The sequence below is a fragment of the Amblyomma maculatum genome, chromosome 8 (assembly GCF_055883805.1).
Source record: "Amblyomma maculatum isolate TAMU_Amacu chromosome 8, ASM5588380v1, whole genome shotgun sequence".
NCBI lineage: Eukaryota > Metazoa > Arthropoda > Arachnida > Ixodida > Ixodidae > Amblyomma > Amblyomma maculatum.
In genome coordinates this window covers 35151582-35165150 of record NC_139351.1, presented here as the reverse complement: position 1 = coordinate 35165150, position 13569 = coordinate 35151582, and the positions used below count along the sequence as shown (strand labels likewise).

The window sequence follows — 13569 nt, the reverse complement described above, 5'->3', positions numbered from 1 at the left end:
CCATTCGCTTTTCCTTTTCACTCGTACTAAGATTGCACTGTGCAATCATGTTGACACCCTGTTTTATTTGTGTTCAGTCAAGCTAGCCTACTGCAGTCCAGTCCAACCCCCTCACGCTTGGCGGGTAGGAGCAATCGGGTTCGTGGCTCTACAGCGGAAACTATACTTCGTCTCACAAGATATCTTCAGCACTGCGAAAGGCTGAGGAGCCCTTTCAATTGTGCTACTAAGTGCCTCTCGCCTGTGCCCACAATGATAGAGAATTGTGCTCGTACTGTCACCCCCGCCAACTTGGGGGGGGGGGGGGGGGGGAGGCGCTTAGGAGCACAATTGTCCATTGTACACGTGATCCTGGTTGGACCAGCTGGGGTGCCTCTGCCTTTCGCTATGCTGCAAAAATCTTGTGAGACGAAGTATAGGCAAGAGAGGCTGTTGTCCCATTTTCGGGGCGCGTATTGTTCGTAGTGTTGCGGTGGGGTGAAGAGGGGAGTTCAATGGGGCAGCCCATGCTGCGCAGGATGGGGAAAAAAGTCCTCCCCTTCTCTGCCTGGACACTCAGGGGGTTTACATGAGACCGACAAAGTCGGGTCGGGGAGGCCTGTCGGGCTAAAAACCGGCTATCGGGCTCATGTATACGCTAGGGGGCCGAGCTAAAGGACCGTCGCGTCGGGTCCTGCCAGCCAGACTGCAGGGGGTGGGTTGGCTCGACCCTACCCGATGGGCGAGGGGCATGTATACTCTGACGCGTCGGGCAGGCACATCCTCTCTTGGCTCCTTGCTGGTCGGGGACGGGACCGTGAGCTGTTCGTCTGAGCATTCCTCCTTTTCCTCCTCTCCTGCCTGCGCCTGGTTCTCTTGATCGACGCACGGTGTAGCAGCGATCTTTGCCCGATAGAAACGAGCTCATGTAAACCCGGACGGGTCGGGCTGGCTTAGCTCGACAACCGGCTCCCCCCTACCCGACCCGCTTGCGTCGGGCTCATGTATACAAGGCTACTGATGTGAAGCCGCAAAAACTTTTCCAAGTCCGCGCAGCAACACAAGAAAAGCCTTCAGGCAACGCAAGTCGAGAAGGCTGGGTGGCTCGGTACTGAATTCCTCAGTCATGGATTAGTGGCGTAGCCTGGTGGCAGAATCTGAACTACTTCCAAGATGGCGACCGTGGAACCGCCACCGTGTCGAATCAATCATCTTTTTGCGCGCATGCACGGAGAGATGCGACGCGCATATGTATACGGCGCAGAATCACTCGAGGCGATCGCGTGCGTGACTTCTCGGTGACAGTTTGACGCGTACGTGCCTCATTCACCAGTTTGCTGTGCAGCTTTCACAGTTTTTGAGACCATTTGCAGTGGCCACAAGCGCACAGTTCGGGCTCATCGGCGCACGGACTGCAGTCCGTGCAACATGCATCCATGTGTAAATAACTCGCGATCGTGGCTCTCGCACTGCTCTTTACTTTTTGGAGTGCCAAAGCGCGCTCAGTTCGCCAGAATGGCTGGAAACAGCTCAGAACATGTAAATGCACACTCGGTGCCTCATCACAACGGCAGCGCTTAACTGCATGTGTAGTCAATGAGGAGTTAAAACAGTACATAAGCAGCTCGAAACAACTATTTCTCGCCACCTTGCGAGGTGGAGAGGGGTACTTCGGTAGGCGGTAGCGGGGGGCGCATGCCACCAGTCCGGTAAGCTTTCCCCCCACAATGGATCCCTCCCAGCTGTCGCTTAAAGTGGCCACCATTAACGTGGTGAGTCTTATAAAAACAAAAAGGAAAAGATGGCTTCTCGATTTAATTAATGAAAACAGCGTCGACGTTGCTCTTTTACAAGAAACCAAAATTTCAAGTGCGGACGATGCTAAATTCTTCGTTCGTTACTTTGGAGCTCAATTCTGGTGTTTCCATACAATCACGACATCAAGGGCAGGAGGCACCGCCATTCTCATTAGGAAAAAAGATAACGTCACCAATGTTGACTGCGAGCTGGGAGAGGACGGGCGCTTTTGTCTCGTTGATGCCCTTGTGGGGAGGGAGCTGACTCGCTTTGTGTGTGTCTATGCCCCGAATGATACAACGGCACGGTCCGAGCTCTTTCGATCTCTCCGTCCTTTTCTTCTTGTCCCCGGAATCGTATACTTCGGAGGTGATTTTAACTGCGTACTCAGCACGAGTGATAGAGCGGGCGGGGGAGGCGGTGTGGATGCGTCGGCGCGGGTGTTAAGAGAAGTCCTGCGAGATTCTGACCTGGTGGACGTGGCGCTTGGACGAACGGGGTCGACTGCGCGCTACACCCGCTGGCGCGGCACAGCGCAGGCTCGACTCGATCGCATCTATGTCTGCGGTGAGGCGCTCCAACGCGTCCGCAGCTACACCGTCACTCCTGTGTGTTTCTCTGATCATGGCCTGGTCTCGTGCGTGCTGGGTGCCTTAACATGTCGAACAGGAAAAACAGTGGAAAGACGGTGGATAATGAACTCGACTATCCTTTGCAACGAAGAGTTCTTAGATAAAGTAAATAAGGATATTGCTAGGCTTAAGTCTGGATCGGTTAATGCAGTAGAGTGGGAGTTATTTAAAACAAAAGTTAAAACCATTGACACAGAGATCGGAACAAAAATTGCCGCGTCCACTAAAGCTAAAATCCGGCACCTCACAGGCACCCTTCAAGGCCTTGTCGAGGCCAACGAAGAGATGCCGGGAGAATTTTCTGATGACATTCGGAAAGTTAAAGAGGAACTTCGATCAGAACTGGAACGGCGTTATTGGGGCGCACTCGTCCGCAGTCGGGAGCGAAGAGTGCAGTACGAGGCGCAGCCATCAAAGCTCTTTTGTGCCTTCGAACGGGAGCAGGCTGCACGGGGTAGTATACGGGAGGTTATTAATTGCGGCACCGCTGCGCGAGGGCATGGCGCAGGCCTTCGATGAATACTATCGCAAGCTTTTCCAGGCTGGAAAACCGCTGGATCCCGTGCCATCCGAAGTCCTGAGCGAACTACCCAAAGTTCCTCAGGAGGTTAGGGAGGCAACAAACTCCTCATTGACTGCGGAAAAGATAGAGCGCGTAATTGCAAAACTCCCTAAGAGTAAATCACCCGGACCGGACGGGATAACAGCCGAATTTTACCAATGCTTTAGAAGTGAACTCAGCCCAATACTAGCGGAGGTGTTCGAGGATATAAGGAAACGAAAACTTCTCCCGCGTTCAATGCGGCGCAGCAATTTAGTCCTGATTCCTAAGAAACCTTCCCCCGAATGAACCCCCGACGTAGCCGATTTCAGGCCAATCAGTCTTCTTTCCACAGACTCTAAGATTCTGGCTAGAGCTCTCGCTCGTCGACTCGAGACCGCCCTCAGCACCGTGGTGGGAGAGCATCAAACATGCGGCTTCAAAGGGCGCTCCATAAATACCAACTTACATCGCATGAGGACGGTCCGCGAGGCGGCGGATGTAGGGCTCCTTCCTTTGGCCATTCTCCAGATCGATTTGAGGAAGGCGTTTGATCAAGTTGACCGGGCTTTCCTCTTTTCTCTCCTTGAGCAGTGCGAATTGTAGGTGACGACATTATAGATTGGCTCAAAATTTGTTACACTGAAATTAGTACTGCAATCGTCCTTAACGGTGTACCAGGCGCGCCGATACAGGTGAATAGATCAGTACGACAAGGGTGTCCGATGTCGCCTGTTCTCTTCACCTTGTATCTGGAACCTCTATGCCGCATGGTACTTGCGTCGAAAACCATCAAGGGTCTAGATCTCGGCGGCCAAGAACTGCGCGTCCTCGCATACGCGGACGATGCAGCCTTCATTTCCACATCCCAACAGCAAGTGGGGGAGGTGATTCGATTGGCAAACTCCTTCTGTCAATTTTCTGGAGCCGAACTAAATTTAAAAAAATCGCAAGGCGCCTGGTTGGGAGACTGGAGAGGGAAGCCCCGCCAACTCTTTGGAGTCGAATGGACCGAAAAAATTGACGAATATCTAGGCGTTAATCTAGATATTAACAAAGCGATCATGAACAGGTGGCAACCCAAACTAGTTGCCGCTGAAAGGAAGCTAGACCCATGGCGGCCAAAACACATAGCCATGTTCACGAGAGCCTATGTATGCAACGCGGTTGTTTACCCGGTGGTACTATACTCAGCCAGAGTGACTACAATCGACAGGGGCTCCGTGGGCAGGCTACACAGATCATAGGCAGTCTTCGTTTGGCGCTCTACGGCAGAGCCCATGCGCCGAAGCAATCTCTTCTGGAGCATGGAGCGAGGCGGACTGGGCTTAGTGAACATAGAACTTAAACTTGTAGTTCAAAGGCTCACTTTCTTTCGAAGCCAAAAGGATAATTTTCTTCGTGCGGCCACTCAGTATCTAGGCTCGGCGCACTTGGCCCCTTGGTTGGCCACAACTAAGCCAATAGGTCATGGCTTGAGAGCCACAGCCTTCTACAAGGAGGTAGCGCAGTCCCTGGCGCTGCTGCAAGGGCTTTTTTCGTGGGAGTACCTGCTCGCAGTAAAACCGAGAAAGCTTTATTGGGACTTGCTGGCACAATTTCTCCAACCTCCAGTATATTGACAACCACCCATTGGGGTGGGCAAGACTGATGTCCTCAAGCGAGTCAGGAAGCTGCCAGTTCCAACAGGCTCCAAGGATTTCTTCTTCCGTTTCCACACAGGAGTTTTGCCCGTGAAAGCTCGTCAGGAAGAGCGGGGTTTCTTCCTACCATGGGGCGCTAACTGTCTCCTGTGTGGCCGACGGGAGACCGCTCAACATATCCTTATGGAATGCAACACGGCGCACATCTTCTGGGACGAAGTACGGGGATTTTTCGCCACGGATTGGGAAGTCACGTGGCCAGGGCTCTTGTGTCTCGACGCGACTTGTGATCGTCCAGAGCTTCGAGACATTGTGACAGTGCTTGCGTTGCATGCCCTCTGGCGTGTGCGCGTGGATGTGGTGGAGTGTGTGCGTTGGCCGAAACCAGCGTGGCGGCACCTATTGGACAAAACAGAGTGGACAGTGAGCGCACTAGAGTCCTCTGGCACCGACGAAAGCCTGCAGGAGGAACTACGGCGAGGCTGCCGCGCTGTGATTGTCTTCAAGACACGCCAGTACGAACGGTTTGGGTGCAGCTGATGCTTTAGGCAGCGTTGCCCAAGTGATGTTTTTTTTTCCCTCTTTTCTGGTTTTCCTTTATGACTTTCAATGGCGAATTTTAGGCTATGTTACTTTTCCTGACCCTTTCTTACCAGACCTCTCGACATAATTCTCTATTGTGCTCAATCTCCCCTCTCGTTTCCTATGGCCGACATTAACACGAGAAGCAATCAATGCACTCGGCTATTGGTTGAGTTGCAGCCCTGTACATATGTGTGTAAATAAAGGTTTTTTGTTACTGAAAAAAAAAAAGCGGCCATACCATGCTGAATACGCCGGTTCTCGACCGATCACCGAAGCTAAGCAGCATTGGGCTCGGTTAGTACTTGGGAGGGAGACCACCTGGGAACACCGAGTGCTGATGGCACTTCTTTTGTTTGTTTTTTTTTTCTCCCCGCACGCAGCTGGCTTCTCCATTTTTTTTTCTCGCTGTCACTTTGGCGTCGCAGATTCTACTGGCTGCAGATGAGCCGAGCAGGCCGGGTCACGTTAATCTGTGTGTCGATTCAATCATCCCTTTGCGCGCATGCACGGAGAGATGCGACGCGCATATGTATACGGCGCAGAATTACTCGAGGCGATCGCGTGCGTGACTTCTCGGTGACAGTTTGAAGCGTACGTGCCTCATTCACCAGTTTGCTGTGCAGCTTTCACAGTTTTTGAGACCATTTGCAGTGGCCACAAGCGCACAGTTCGGGCTCATCGGCGCACGGACTGCAGTCCGTGCAACATGCATCCATGTGTAAACAACTCGCGATCGTCGCTCTCGCACAGCTCTTTACTTTTTGGAGTGCCAAAGCGCGCTCAGTTTGCCAGAATGGCTGGAAACAGCTCAGAACATGTAAATGCACACTCGGTGCCTCATCACAAAGGCAGCGCTTAACTGCAAGTCTAGTCAATGGGGAGTTAAAACAGTACATAAGCCGCTCGAAACGACTGTTTCTCGCCATCGGCCATACCATGCTGGATTCCACTTCCGGCCACCACTGTGAACGGACGCGTTATCATGAGCTCCGTCGGAGCGGTGTTAGCGGCTCAGCCGAACCGCGGAAACAGGTTTGCTGCTGAAGATAACGACACAGGCTACGAAGTTATGCTGCCCCACCTCCCAACAGGTCGTATTGTTTTTAATACCGTATTTTTGCACGGCGACGTTCGAGCGCGGCCGTATAGGGTCGAGGACTACAGGGATGCCCTTGCCCGTTTGGAATTGCTTCCCGAGGTTGTGGCCTTGGGAGCATTCCAAATGAATCATGTGTGGGCAGTCACGTTTAAGAACACGGAAGCCGTGAAGAAAGTGCTTGCTGCCGGGAGCATGACTGTGAAGCAGCACCGGTGTCTTGTGATTGTGATTGACCCCAACAAGCAAGAGGTTCGCATTAAAGTGCACTGGGTCCTTCACAACGTGACTGATGAAGTGCGTGCGGCCTTCCTTCCGTACGGCGAGGTGACCGAGTGTTCGAAGGAGCGCTGGCGTGTGCACGGCGTCACAGAAAAAGGGTCAACGAGTACTAAGCCTGAAGCTGAAATCCAACGTGACAGTTGAAGACATACCTCATCAACTGCGAATAGCCGGTGAGCCTGCACTTTTGGTTGTAGCTGGGAGGCCTCCGCTCTGCCTCCGCTGCCATGGGAAAGGCCACATTCGCCGCGACTGTCGGGTACCTCGGTGCTCGCGCTGTCGCCGGTTTGGTCACGACGAAAGCGAGTGTGTACCTACGTACGCAAGCAAGACCGGACCAGGAAGGAACGTCGATGTGACTGAACACGTTATGGACGAGGTGGAGGCTGAGGAATCAAGGGCAGCTGGAGGCAAAACAGCAACCGTCGAGAAGAGCACGCAGCCTTCAAGTGTTGGGCCTAGCGGCACAAGTCCGGCCGAGGCACCTCCAGTACCGCAACGCATCTCGGAGGAAAAGACGAGCCAAGAAAAGCAGCCGCCTACTCTCAGAGCCCCTGCTAGAACACTTGACGAACCGCACGTCGAACACCCTCATAAAGAGGTCTCATTGGAGGAAGCAGCTGTCACGACCACAAAACGCGCTTACCTCGAAACTGTGAAAGATGACCGACAAACTGATGGAGCACCCGCGGAGGAGCCGCCCACCAAGGCGGTAATGACGCGACGGTCTCCCTACAGGCCAAGAACAAATATTCCACCAGACATACGACCTGCGGTAGAGGCGCCTGAATAGCGCTTCTACAGCTGTAATGTGCTGCCGTCGGTTTCCGGATCAGCGTGCCATGGTGGAGACGATATACCATGGAAGGGAACTGTGAGCTTGACCGTCAAACTTTGGCCATGGACTGTGAAAGTGCGTGTGATCGTTGCGAGGCGGTGCACTTTGTGGAGCTCCAGCACGCGGAATCCCCTTCAGCGCCACGGTACCCTGAGGTGAGCACTGCGCGAGCAGTGGGTGCCTTTAAGAATGAACAAAAGATTCAATTGCCACTACGCGTAGCCACACTGAACGTGCGTGGACTGGCGGCGAGGAAGCGCCAGTGTCAGGTCAACCGCCTCTTTTTAGAAAATGAACTGGATATAATCGCATTACAAGAAACTAAGATTGAGAGCGAGGAACACACAGATCACATGGTTGAAATTTTTCGGTCCCGATACAATGTCTGCGTATGTCACGCGGTTGGAAAGTCCGGAGGTTGCGCGTTATTTTTCAGAAATAATCTTGAAATTTGGAATGAAACCATTGTCATATCCGAAGAGGGTCGGTTACTGGTTGTCGATTTCACCCTTTCTGGATGCTCTTGGAGAGTGATGCCCCTAACAATTACAAGAAACGTGTTAGTTTTTTTGAAAAGGTCAAAGTGTTTTTGAACTGCGAGAGAAGCGTCGTTTTGATGGGTGATTTTAACTGTGTCTGCATGTCAGAGGATCGAGTGCCGATCACCCCTGTGCGTGATCAGAGTGCGCAGTATCTCGGTATACAATAATTCAAGAGCACGACATGGAAGATCTGGGCTGGGTGTTGCTTCAAGGCTCGCTACGCACTTCCAACGCTGTAGCAATGCAAGACTAGATAGAGTATACGCAAGCATAGGATTTGTGACAATGTGTTCCAACCATGAAGTGAAACATGTTTCTTTCAGCGATCACAGCCTTGTTATTGTAAGCTTTGGGAAGAAACATAGTAGGACTCGTTTCAACTGGAAACTTTGGAAATTTAATGTTAAATTGCTGGAGGATGAAATCTTTGTTAAACAAATTTAGACTTATTCAAAATGCCTTGCGTCAAATCAGCAAGCTGCGCAGATAAGTGGGAAAATTTTAAGAACACAGTCAAGATGAAAGCGATAGAACGAGGAACTATCCTTCATCAAAGCGAAAAGAAACGAATCAAAGAATTGGAGTGCAAATTAGACTTTTTGACAAGTATGGAAACAGCAGTGCCCGGTCTGTACATAAAAGAAATCCGAGAAGTCAAAAGCCATCTAGAAGCTCTGGAGGCAGATAAGTACCGAGCGGCTGTGATAAGGGCGCGCGCCGAAAAGTTGTGGGCTGGTGAAGTGCCGAATAAGCGCGCATTGTGTGATGAAAAAAGATATGCAGCACAAAATGAAATTCAACAGATCCGCTACCGCAACAGAATAACGACCGACCGCGAAGAAATCGAGCGAGTGTTTGTTGAGCATTACAAAGGACTGATAGGGAATGACAGAAGCGCAAAGGGCAGTCTGTGGGACGAATTTTTGCACCTCATGCCTCGATTAGACGAAGAGAAACGTGCGCGCTTAGAACAGCCTATTAGCTTAGAGGAAGTTCAGAAGGCTATTGAGGACCTGCCACTTGGGAAAACACCAGGACCTGATGGGTTAGGCGCTGCTTTCTATAAAACATTCAGAGAAGTCAGCCCGCTGCTATACGATATGATTGCAGAAGCATACAATGTTAAACAAATGCCACCTTCCTTCTCTACTGCCCACATTGTGCTTATCCCCAAAACATGCGACCGAGAAAAAATGCTATCTGTGGGGGCTTATCGCCCGATAACCCTCACAAATGTCGACTACAAGATCTATATGAAGATTCTTGGCAAACGTTTACAGAGTGTCATCACGGACCTAGTTGGACCGCACCAAACGTGCGGAGTGAAAGGGCGTACCATCTGCACAAATGTGCACATCGCTCGAAGTATCCTTGAGTGCTGTGATGTGTTCGGTGGCCGAGTTGCAATGGTACAGCTAGACCTGTCGAAGGCGTTTGATCGCGTGGCGCACGATGTCTTGTACTCAGTTTTGGAACATGTAAATGTGGGCAGCATAATACAAGACGGGCTTAAAATGGTTTACAGCAGCTGTACAGTTCAAATAATTGTCAATAAGAACCTGTGTGAACCCATCCCTCTGCGGTCCTCCGTACGGCAGGGATGCCCACTTTCACCACTGCTTTTTGCACTTTACCTTGAGCCCTTCTGTTTAAGTCTTATTAACAACGACCGAATAAATGGCTTCGGGTTTCAGTCATCTAATGTTAAAATTCTTGCGTATGCGGACGACATTGCTGTATTCTGCAGTGACCGCGAGAGTGTACAAGAAAGTGCTGACGTCGCCAAGCGGTTTTGCCAGCAAACTGGGGCTGAGATCAATTGGGAAAAGAGTGTGGGCTTTTGGCACGGAAGCTGGGGAGTTACACCACCGTTGTTCGCGAATCTGCAGTGGACAAACATGCCGTTGAACTACTTGGGTGTGCCTCTCGAGCACTATAACAAGAGCGCAGATTACTGGAACGAGGCGACGTCAAAAGTGAGCGAGAAAGCAAGGGCATGGCAAGGACGAGACTTGTCGATGTTTGCGAGAGCAACAGTATGCAACATTTTTTTAATTGCCAAAGTGTGGTATGTTTTTGCAGTTTCTGGCTATGTCGCGTGTAAATGTGCAAAAAATGCATAGGGTATTTGCTGTGTTTATCTGGAATTCAATTTGGGAGAGGGTCAGAAGAACCAATTTGTTTCGAACAGTTCAAGATGGTGGTCTGGGTCTCGCACATTTGTTTGTTCGCCAGGTTGTGTCTCGTTTTATGTTTATGAGGGATCAGAAAGACCCCTTCCTGCGCTCAATGATGCAGGTGCGTCTGAGCAGAGCTCTTCCTGATCTTATAGTGTCCACTGTGAGATTGTCAACTTGTGGCGCTAGAGGTTATTTGAAAGAAGTTGTTGACTCTGTGCAATTTCTCAAGGTTCGGTATTCACAAGAGTATCTCAGTACTGTAAAGAGGAAAAAACTGTACAAAGATCTTATAGATCTAATCATGCCAGTGCCTCTGTATCGTATAATAAACTCTGGAGGCCTAGGACAAGATGTTCTTAAAAGAATTAAAAGGATGCCAGTTAAAGCAAGTGCAAAAACATTCTTTTTCAAACTGCACACGGGAACCTTGCCGGTTAAGACATGGCTATCTGACAAAGGCATTTTTGTACCATGGACAACGAACTGCTTGCTGTGCAAAAAGCCAGAAACCGTTGAACATGTGTTCATTGAATGTTGGGACGCGATCTTCTATTGGGATGTCCTGCAACGTACACTAAAAAAGGAACTACCTTTAACACCGATTGGAATCCGCTACTTACCAACAGACACAGATGACACAGGTGTCCCTTATGACATGATTATGCTCCTCGGCCTCCATAGTTTATGGGAAACTCGAATGGCGGTGCGCAATGCAGATGTAAACGTCCGAACTACAAAGGAAAACTTTGTAGAAAGTGTATGTTATATACGTGATGTGTACCGAGTGCAGAAAGACCCACCAGCGTGGATGTGTGTGCTTGACGATTTAGTTCAAATCAAGTCATTTTAACTTTTGACCGGCTGAAGCAGCCGGGGTGCTTTTAACAATGTATCGTGCTTGTCTCAATAAAAAGGTATTAAAAAAAAAAAAAAATCGGCCATACCATGCTGAATACGCCGGTTCTCGTCCGATCACCGAAGCTAAGCAGCATTGGGCTCGGTCAGTACTTGGGAGGGAGACCACCTGGGAACACCGAGTGCTGATGGCACTTCTTTTGTTTTTTTTTCTCACCGCACGCAGCTGGCTTCTCCATTTTTTTTCTCACTGTCACTTTGGCGTCGCAGATTCTACTGGCTGCAGATGAGCCGAGCAGGCCGGGTCACGTTAATATCTGTGTCGATTCAATCATAACTTTGCGCGCATGCACGAAGAGGTGCGACGCGCATATGTATACGGCGCGGAATTACTCGAGGCGATCGCGTGCGTGACTTCTCGGTGACAGTTTGACGCGTACGTACCTCATTCACCAGTTTGCCGTGCAACTTTCACAGTTTTTGAGACCATTTGCAGTGGCCACAAGCGCACAGTTCGGGCTCATCGGTGAACGGAGTGCAGTCCGTGCACCATGCATTCATGTGTAAACGACTCGCGATCGTCGCTCTCGCACTGCTCTTTAATTTTTGGAGTGCCAAAGCGCGCTCTGTTCGCCAGAATGGCTGGAAACAGCTCATAACATGTAAATGCACACTCGGTGCCTCATCACAAAGACAGCGCTTAACTGCATGTGTAGTCAATGAGCAGTTAAAACAGTACATAAGCCACTCGAAACGACTGTTCCTCGCCATCGGCCATACCATGCTGAATACGCCGGTTCTCGTCCGATCACCGAAGCTAAGCAGCATTGGGCTCGGTCAGTACTTGGGAGGGAGACCACCTGGGAACACCGAGTGCTGATGGCACTTCTTTTGTTTTTTTTTCTCACCGCACGCAGCTGGCTTCTCCATTCTTTTTTCTCACTGTCACTTTGGCGTCGCAGATTCTACTGGCTGCAGATGAGCCGAGCAGGCCGGGTCACGTTAATATCTGTGTCGATTCAATCATAACTTTGCGCGCATGCACGAAGAGGTGCGACGCGCATATGTATACGGCGCAGAATTACTCGAGGCGATCGCGTGCGTGACTTCTCGGTGACAGTTTGACGCGTACGTACCTCATTCACCAGTTTGCCGTGCAACTTTCACAGTTTTTGAGACCATTTGCAGTGGCCACAAGCGCACAGTTCGGGCTCATCGGTGAACGGAGTGCAGTCCGTGCACCATGTATTCATGTGTAAACGACTCGCGATCGTCGCTCTCGCACTGCTCTTTAATTTTTGGAGTGCCAAAGCGCGCTCTGTTCGCCAGAATGGCTGGAAACAGTTCATAACATGTAAATGCACACTCGGTGCCTCATCACAAAGACAGCGCTTAACTGCATGTGTAGTCAATGAGCAGTTAAAACAATACATAAGCCGCTCGAAACGACTGTTTCTCGCCATCGGCCATACCATGCTGAATACGCCGGTTCTCGTCCGATCACCGAAGCTAAGCAGCATTGGGCTCGGTCAGTACTTGGGAGGGAGACCACCTGGGAACACCGAGTGCTGGCTCTTCTTTTGTTTTTTTTTCTCACCGCACGCAGCTGGCTTCTCCATTTTTTTTCTCACTGTCACTTTGGCGTCGCAGATTCTACTGGCTGCAGATGAGCCGAGCAGGCCGGGTCACGTTAATATCTGTGTCGAATCAATCATAACTTTGCGCGCATGCACGAAGAGGTGCGACGCGCATATGTATACGGCGCAGAATTACTCGAGGCGATCGCGTGCGTGACTTCTCAGTGACAGTTTGACGCGTACGTACCTCATTCACCAGTTTGCCGTGCAACTTTCACAGTTTTTGAGACCATTTGCAGTGGCCACAAGCGCACAGTTCGGGCTCATCGTTGAACGGAGTGCAGTCCGTGCACCATGCATTCATGTGTAAACGACTCGCGATCGTCGCTCTCGCACTGCTCTTTAATTTTTGGAGTGCCAAAGCGCGCTCTGTTCGCCAGAATGGCTGGAAACAGCTCATAACATGTAAATGCACACTCGGTGCCTCATCACAAAGACAGCGCTTAACTGCATGTGTAGTCAATGAGCAGTTAAAACAGTACATAAGCCACTCGAAACGACTGTTTCTCGCCATCGGCCATACCATGCTGAAACACAAATACACCGCACTGGAACTCAAAACAACAGGAAAAAAGCCAGGCAATAAAAAAAAAAAAAAAAAAAGGCCATACCATGCTGAATACGCCGGTTCTCGTCCGATCACCGAAGCTAAGCAGCATTGGGCTCGGTCAGTACTTGGGAGGGAGACCACCTGGGAACACCGAGTGCTGATGGCACTTCCTTTTGTTTTTTTTTTTCTCACCGCACGCAGCTGGCTTCTCCATTTATTTTCTCACTGTCACTTTGGCGTCGCAGATTCTACTGGCTGCAGATGAGCCGAGCAGGCCGGGTCACGTTAATATCTGTGTCGATTCAATCATAACTTTGCGCGCATGCACGAAGAGGTGCGACGCGCATATGTATACGGCGCAGAATTACTCGAGGCGATCGCGTGCGTGACTTCTCGGTGACAGTTTGACGCG

General features: G+C 50.6%; 1 protein-coding gene, 1 non-coding gene and 4 pseudogenes across 2 annotated transcripts; all 6 read left to right on the top strand.

Moving 5' to 3' along the window:
• The first annotated feature begins 5401 nt into the window (after positions 1-5401).
• On the top strand, positions 5402-5520 carry LOC146180963 (5S ribosomal RNA; annotated as a pseudogene).
• Positions 5521-9646: 4126 nt separating this feature from the next.
• LOC146180962 (uncharacterized) lies at positions 9647-11025 on the top strand. The gene has a single exon (XM_084577836.1). It carries the CDS (start codon positions 10006-10008, stop codon positions 10963-10965), a length of 960 nt encoding a protein of 319 aa, XP_084433962.1. The 5' UTR covers positions 9647-10005; the 3' UTR covers positions 10966-11025.
• Positions 11026-11045: 20 nt separating this feature from the next.
• Positions 11046-11164, top strand: LOC146180961 (5S ribosomal RNA; annotated as a pseudogene).
• Positions 11165-11736: 572 nt separating this feature from the next.
• Positions 11737-11855, top strand: LOC146180960 (5S ribosomal RNA). The gene has a single exon (XR_014700541.1). It is a non-coding gene; the product is annotated as a 5S ribosomal RNA (ribosomal RNA).
• A 573-nt stretch (positions 11856-12428) lies between these two features.
• LOC146180959 (5S ribosomal RNA) lies at positions 12429-12544 on the top strand (annotated as a pseudogene).
• A 666-nt stretch (positions 12545-13210) lies between these two features.
• On the top strand, positions 13211-13316 carry LOC146180958 (5S ribosomal RNA; annotated as a pseudogene).
• The last annotated feature ends 253 nt before the right edge of the window (positions 13317-13569 follow it).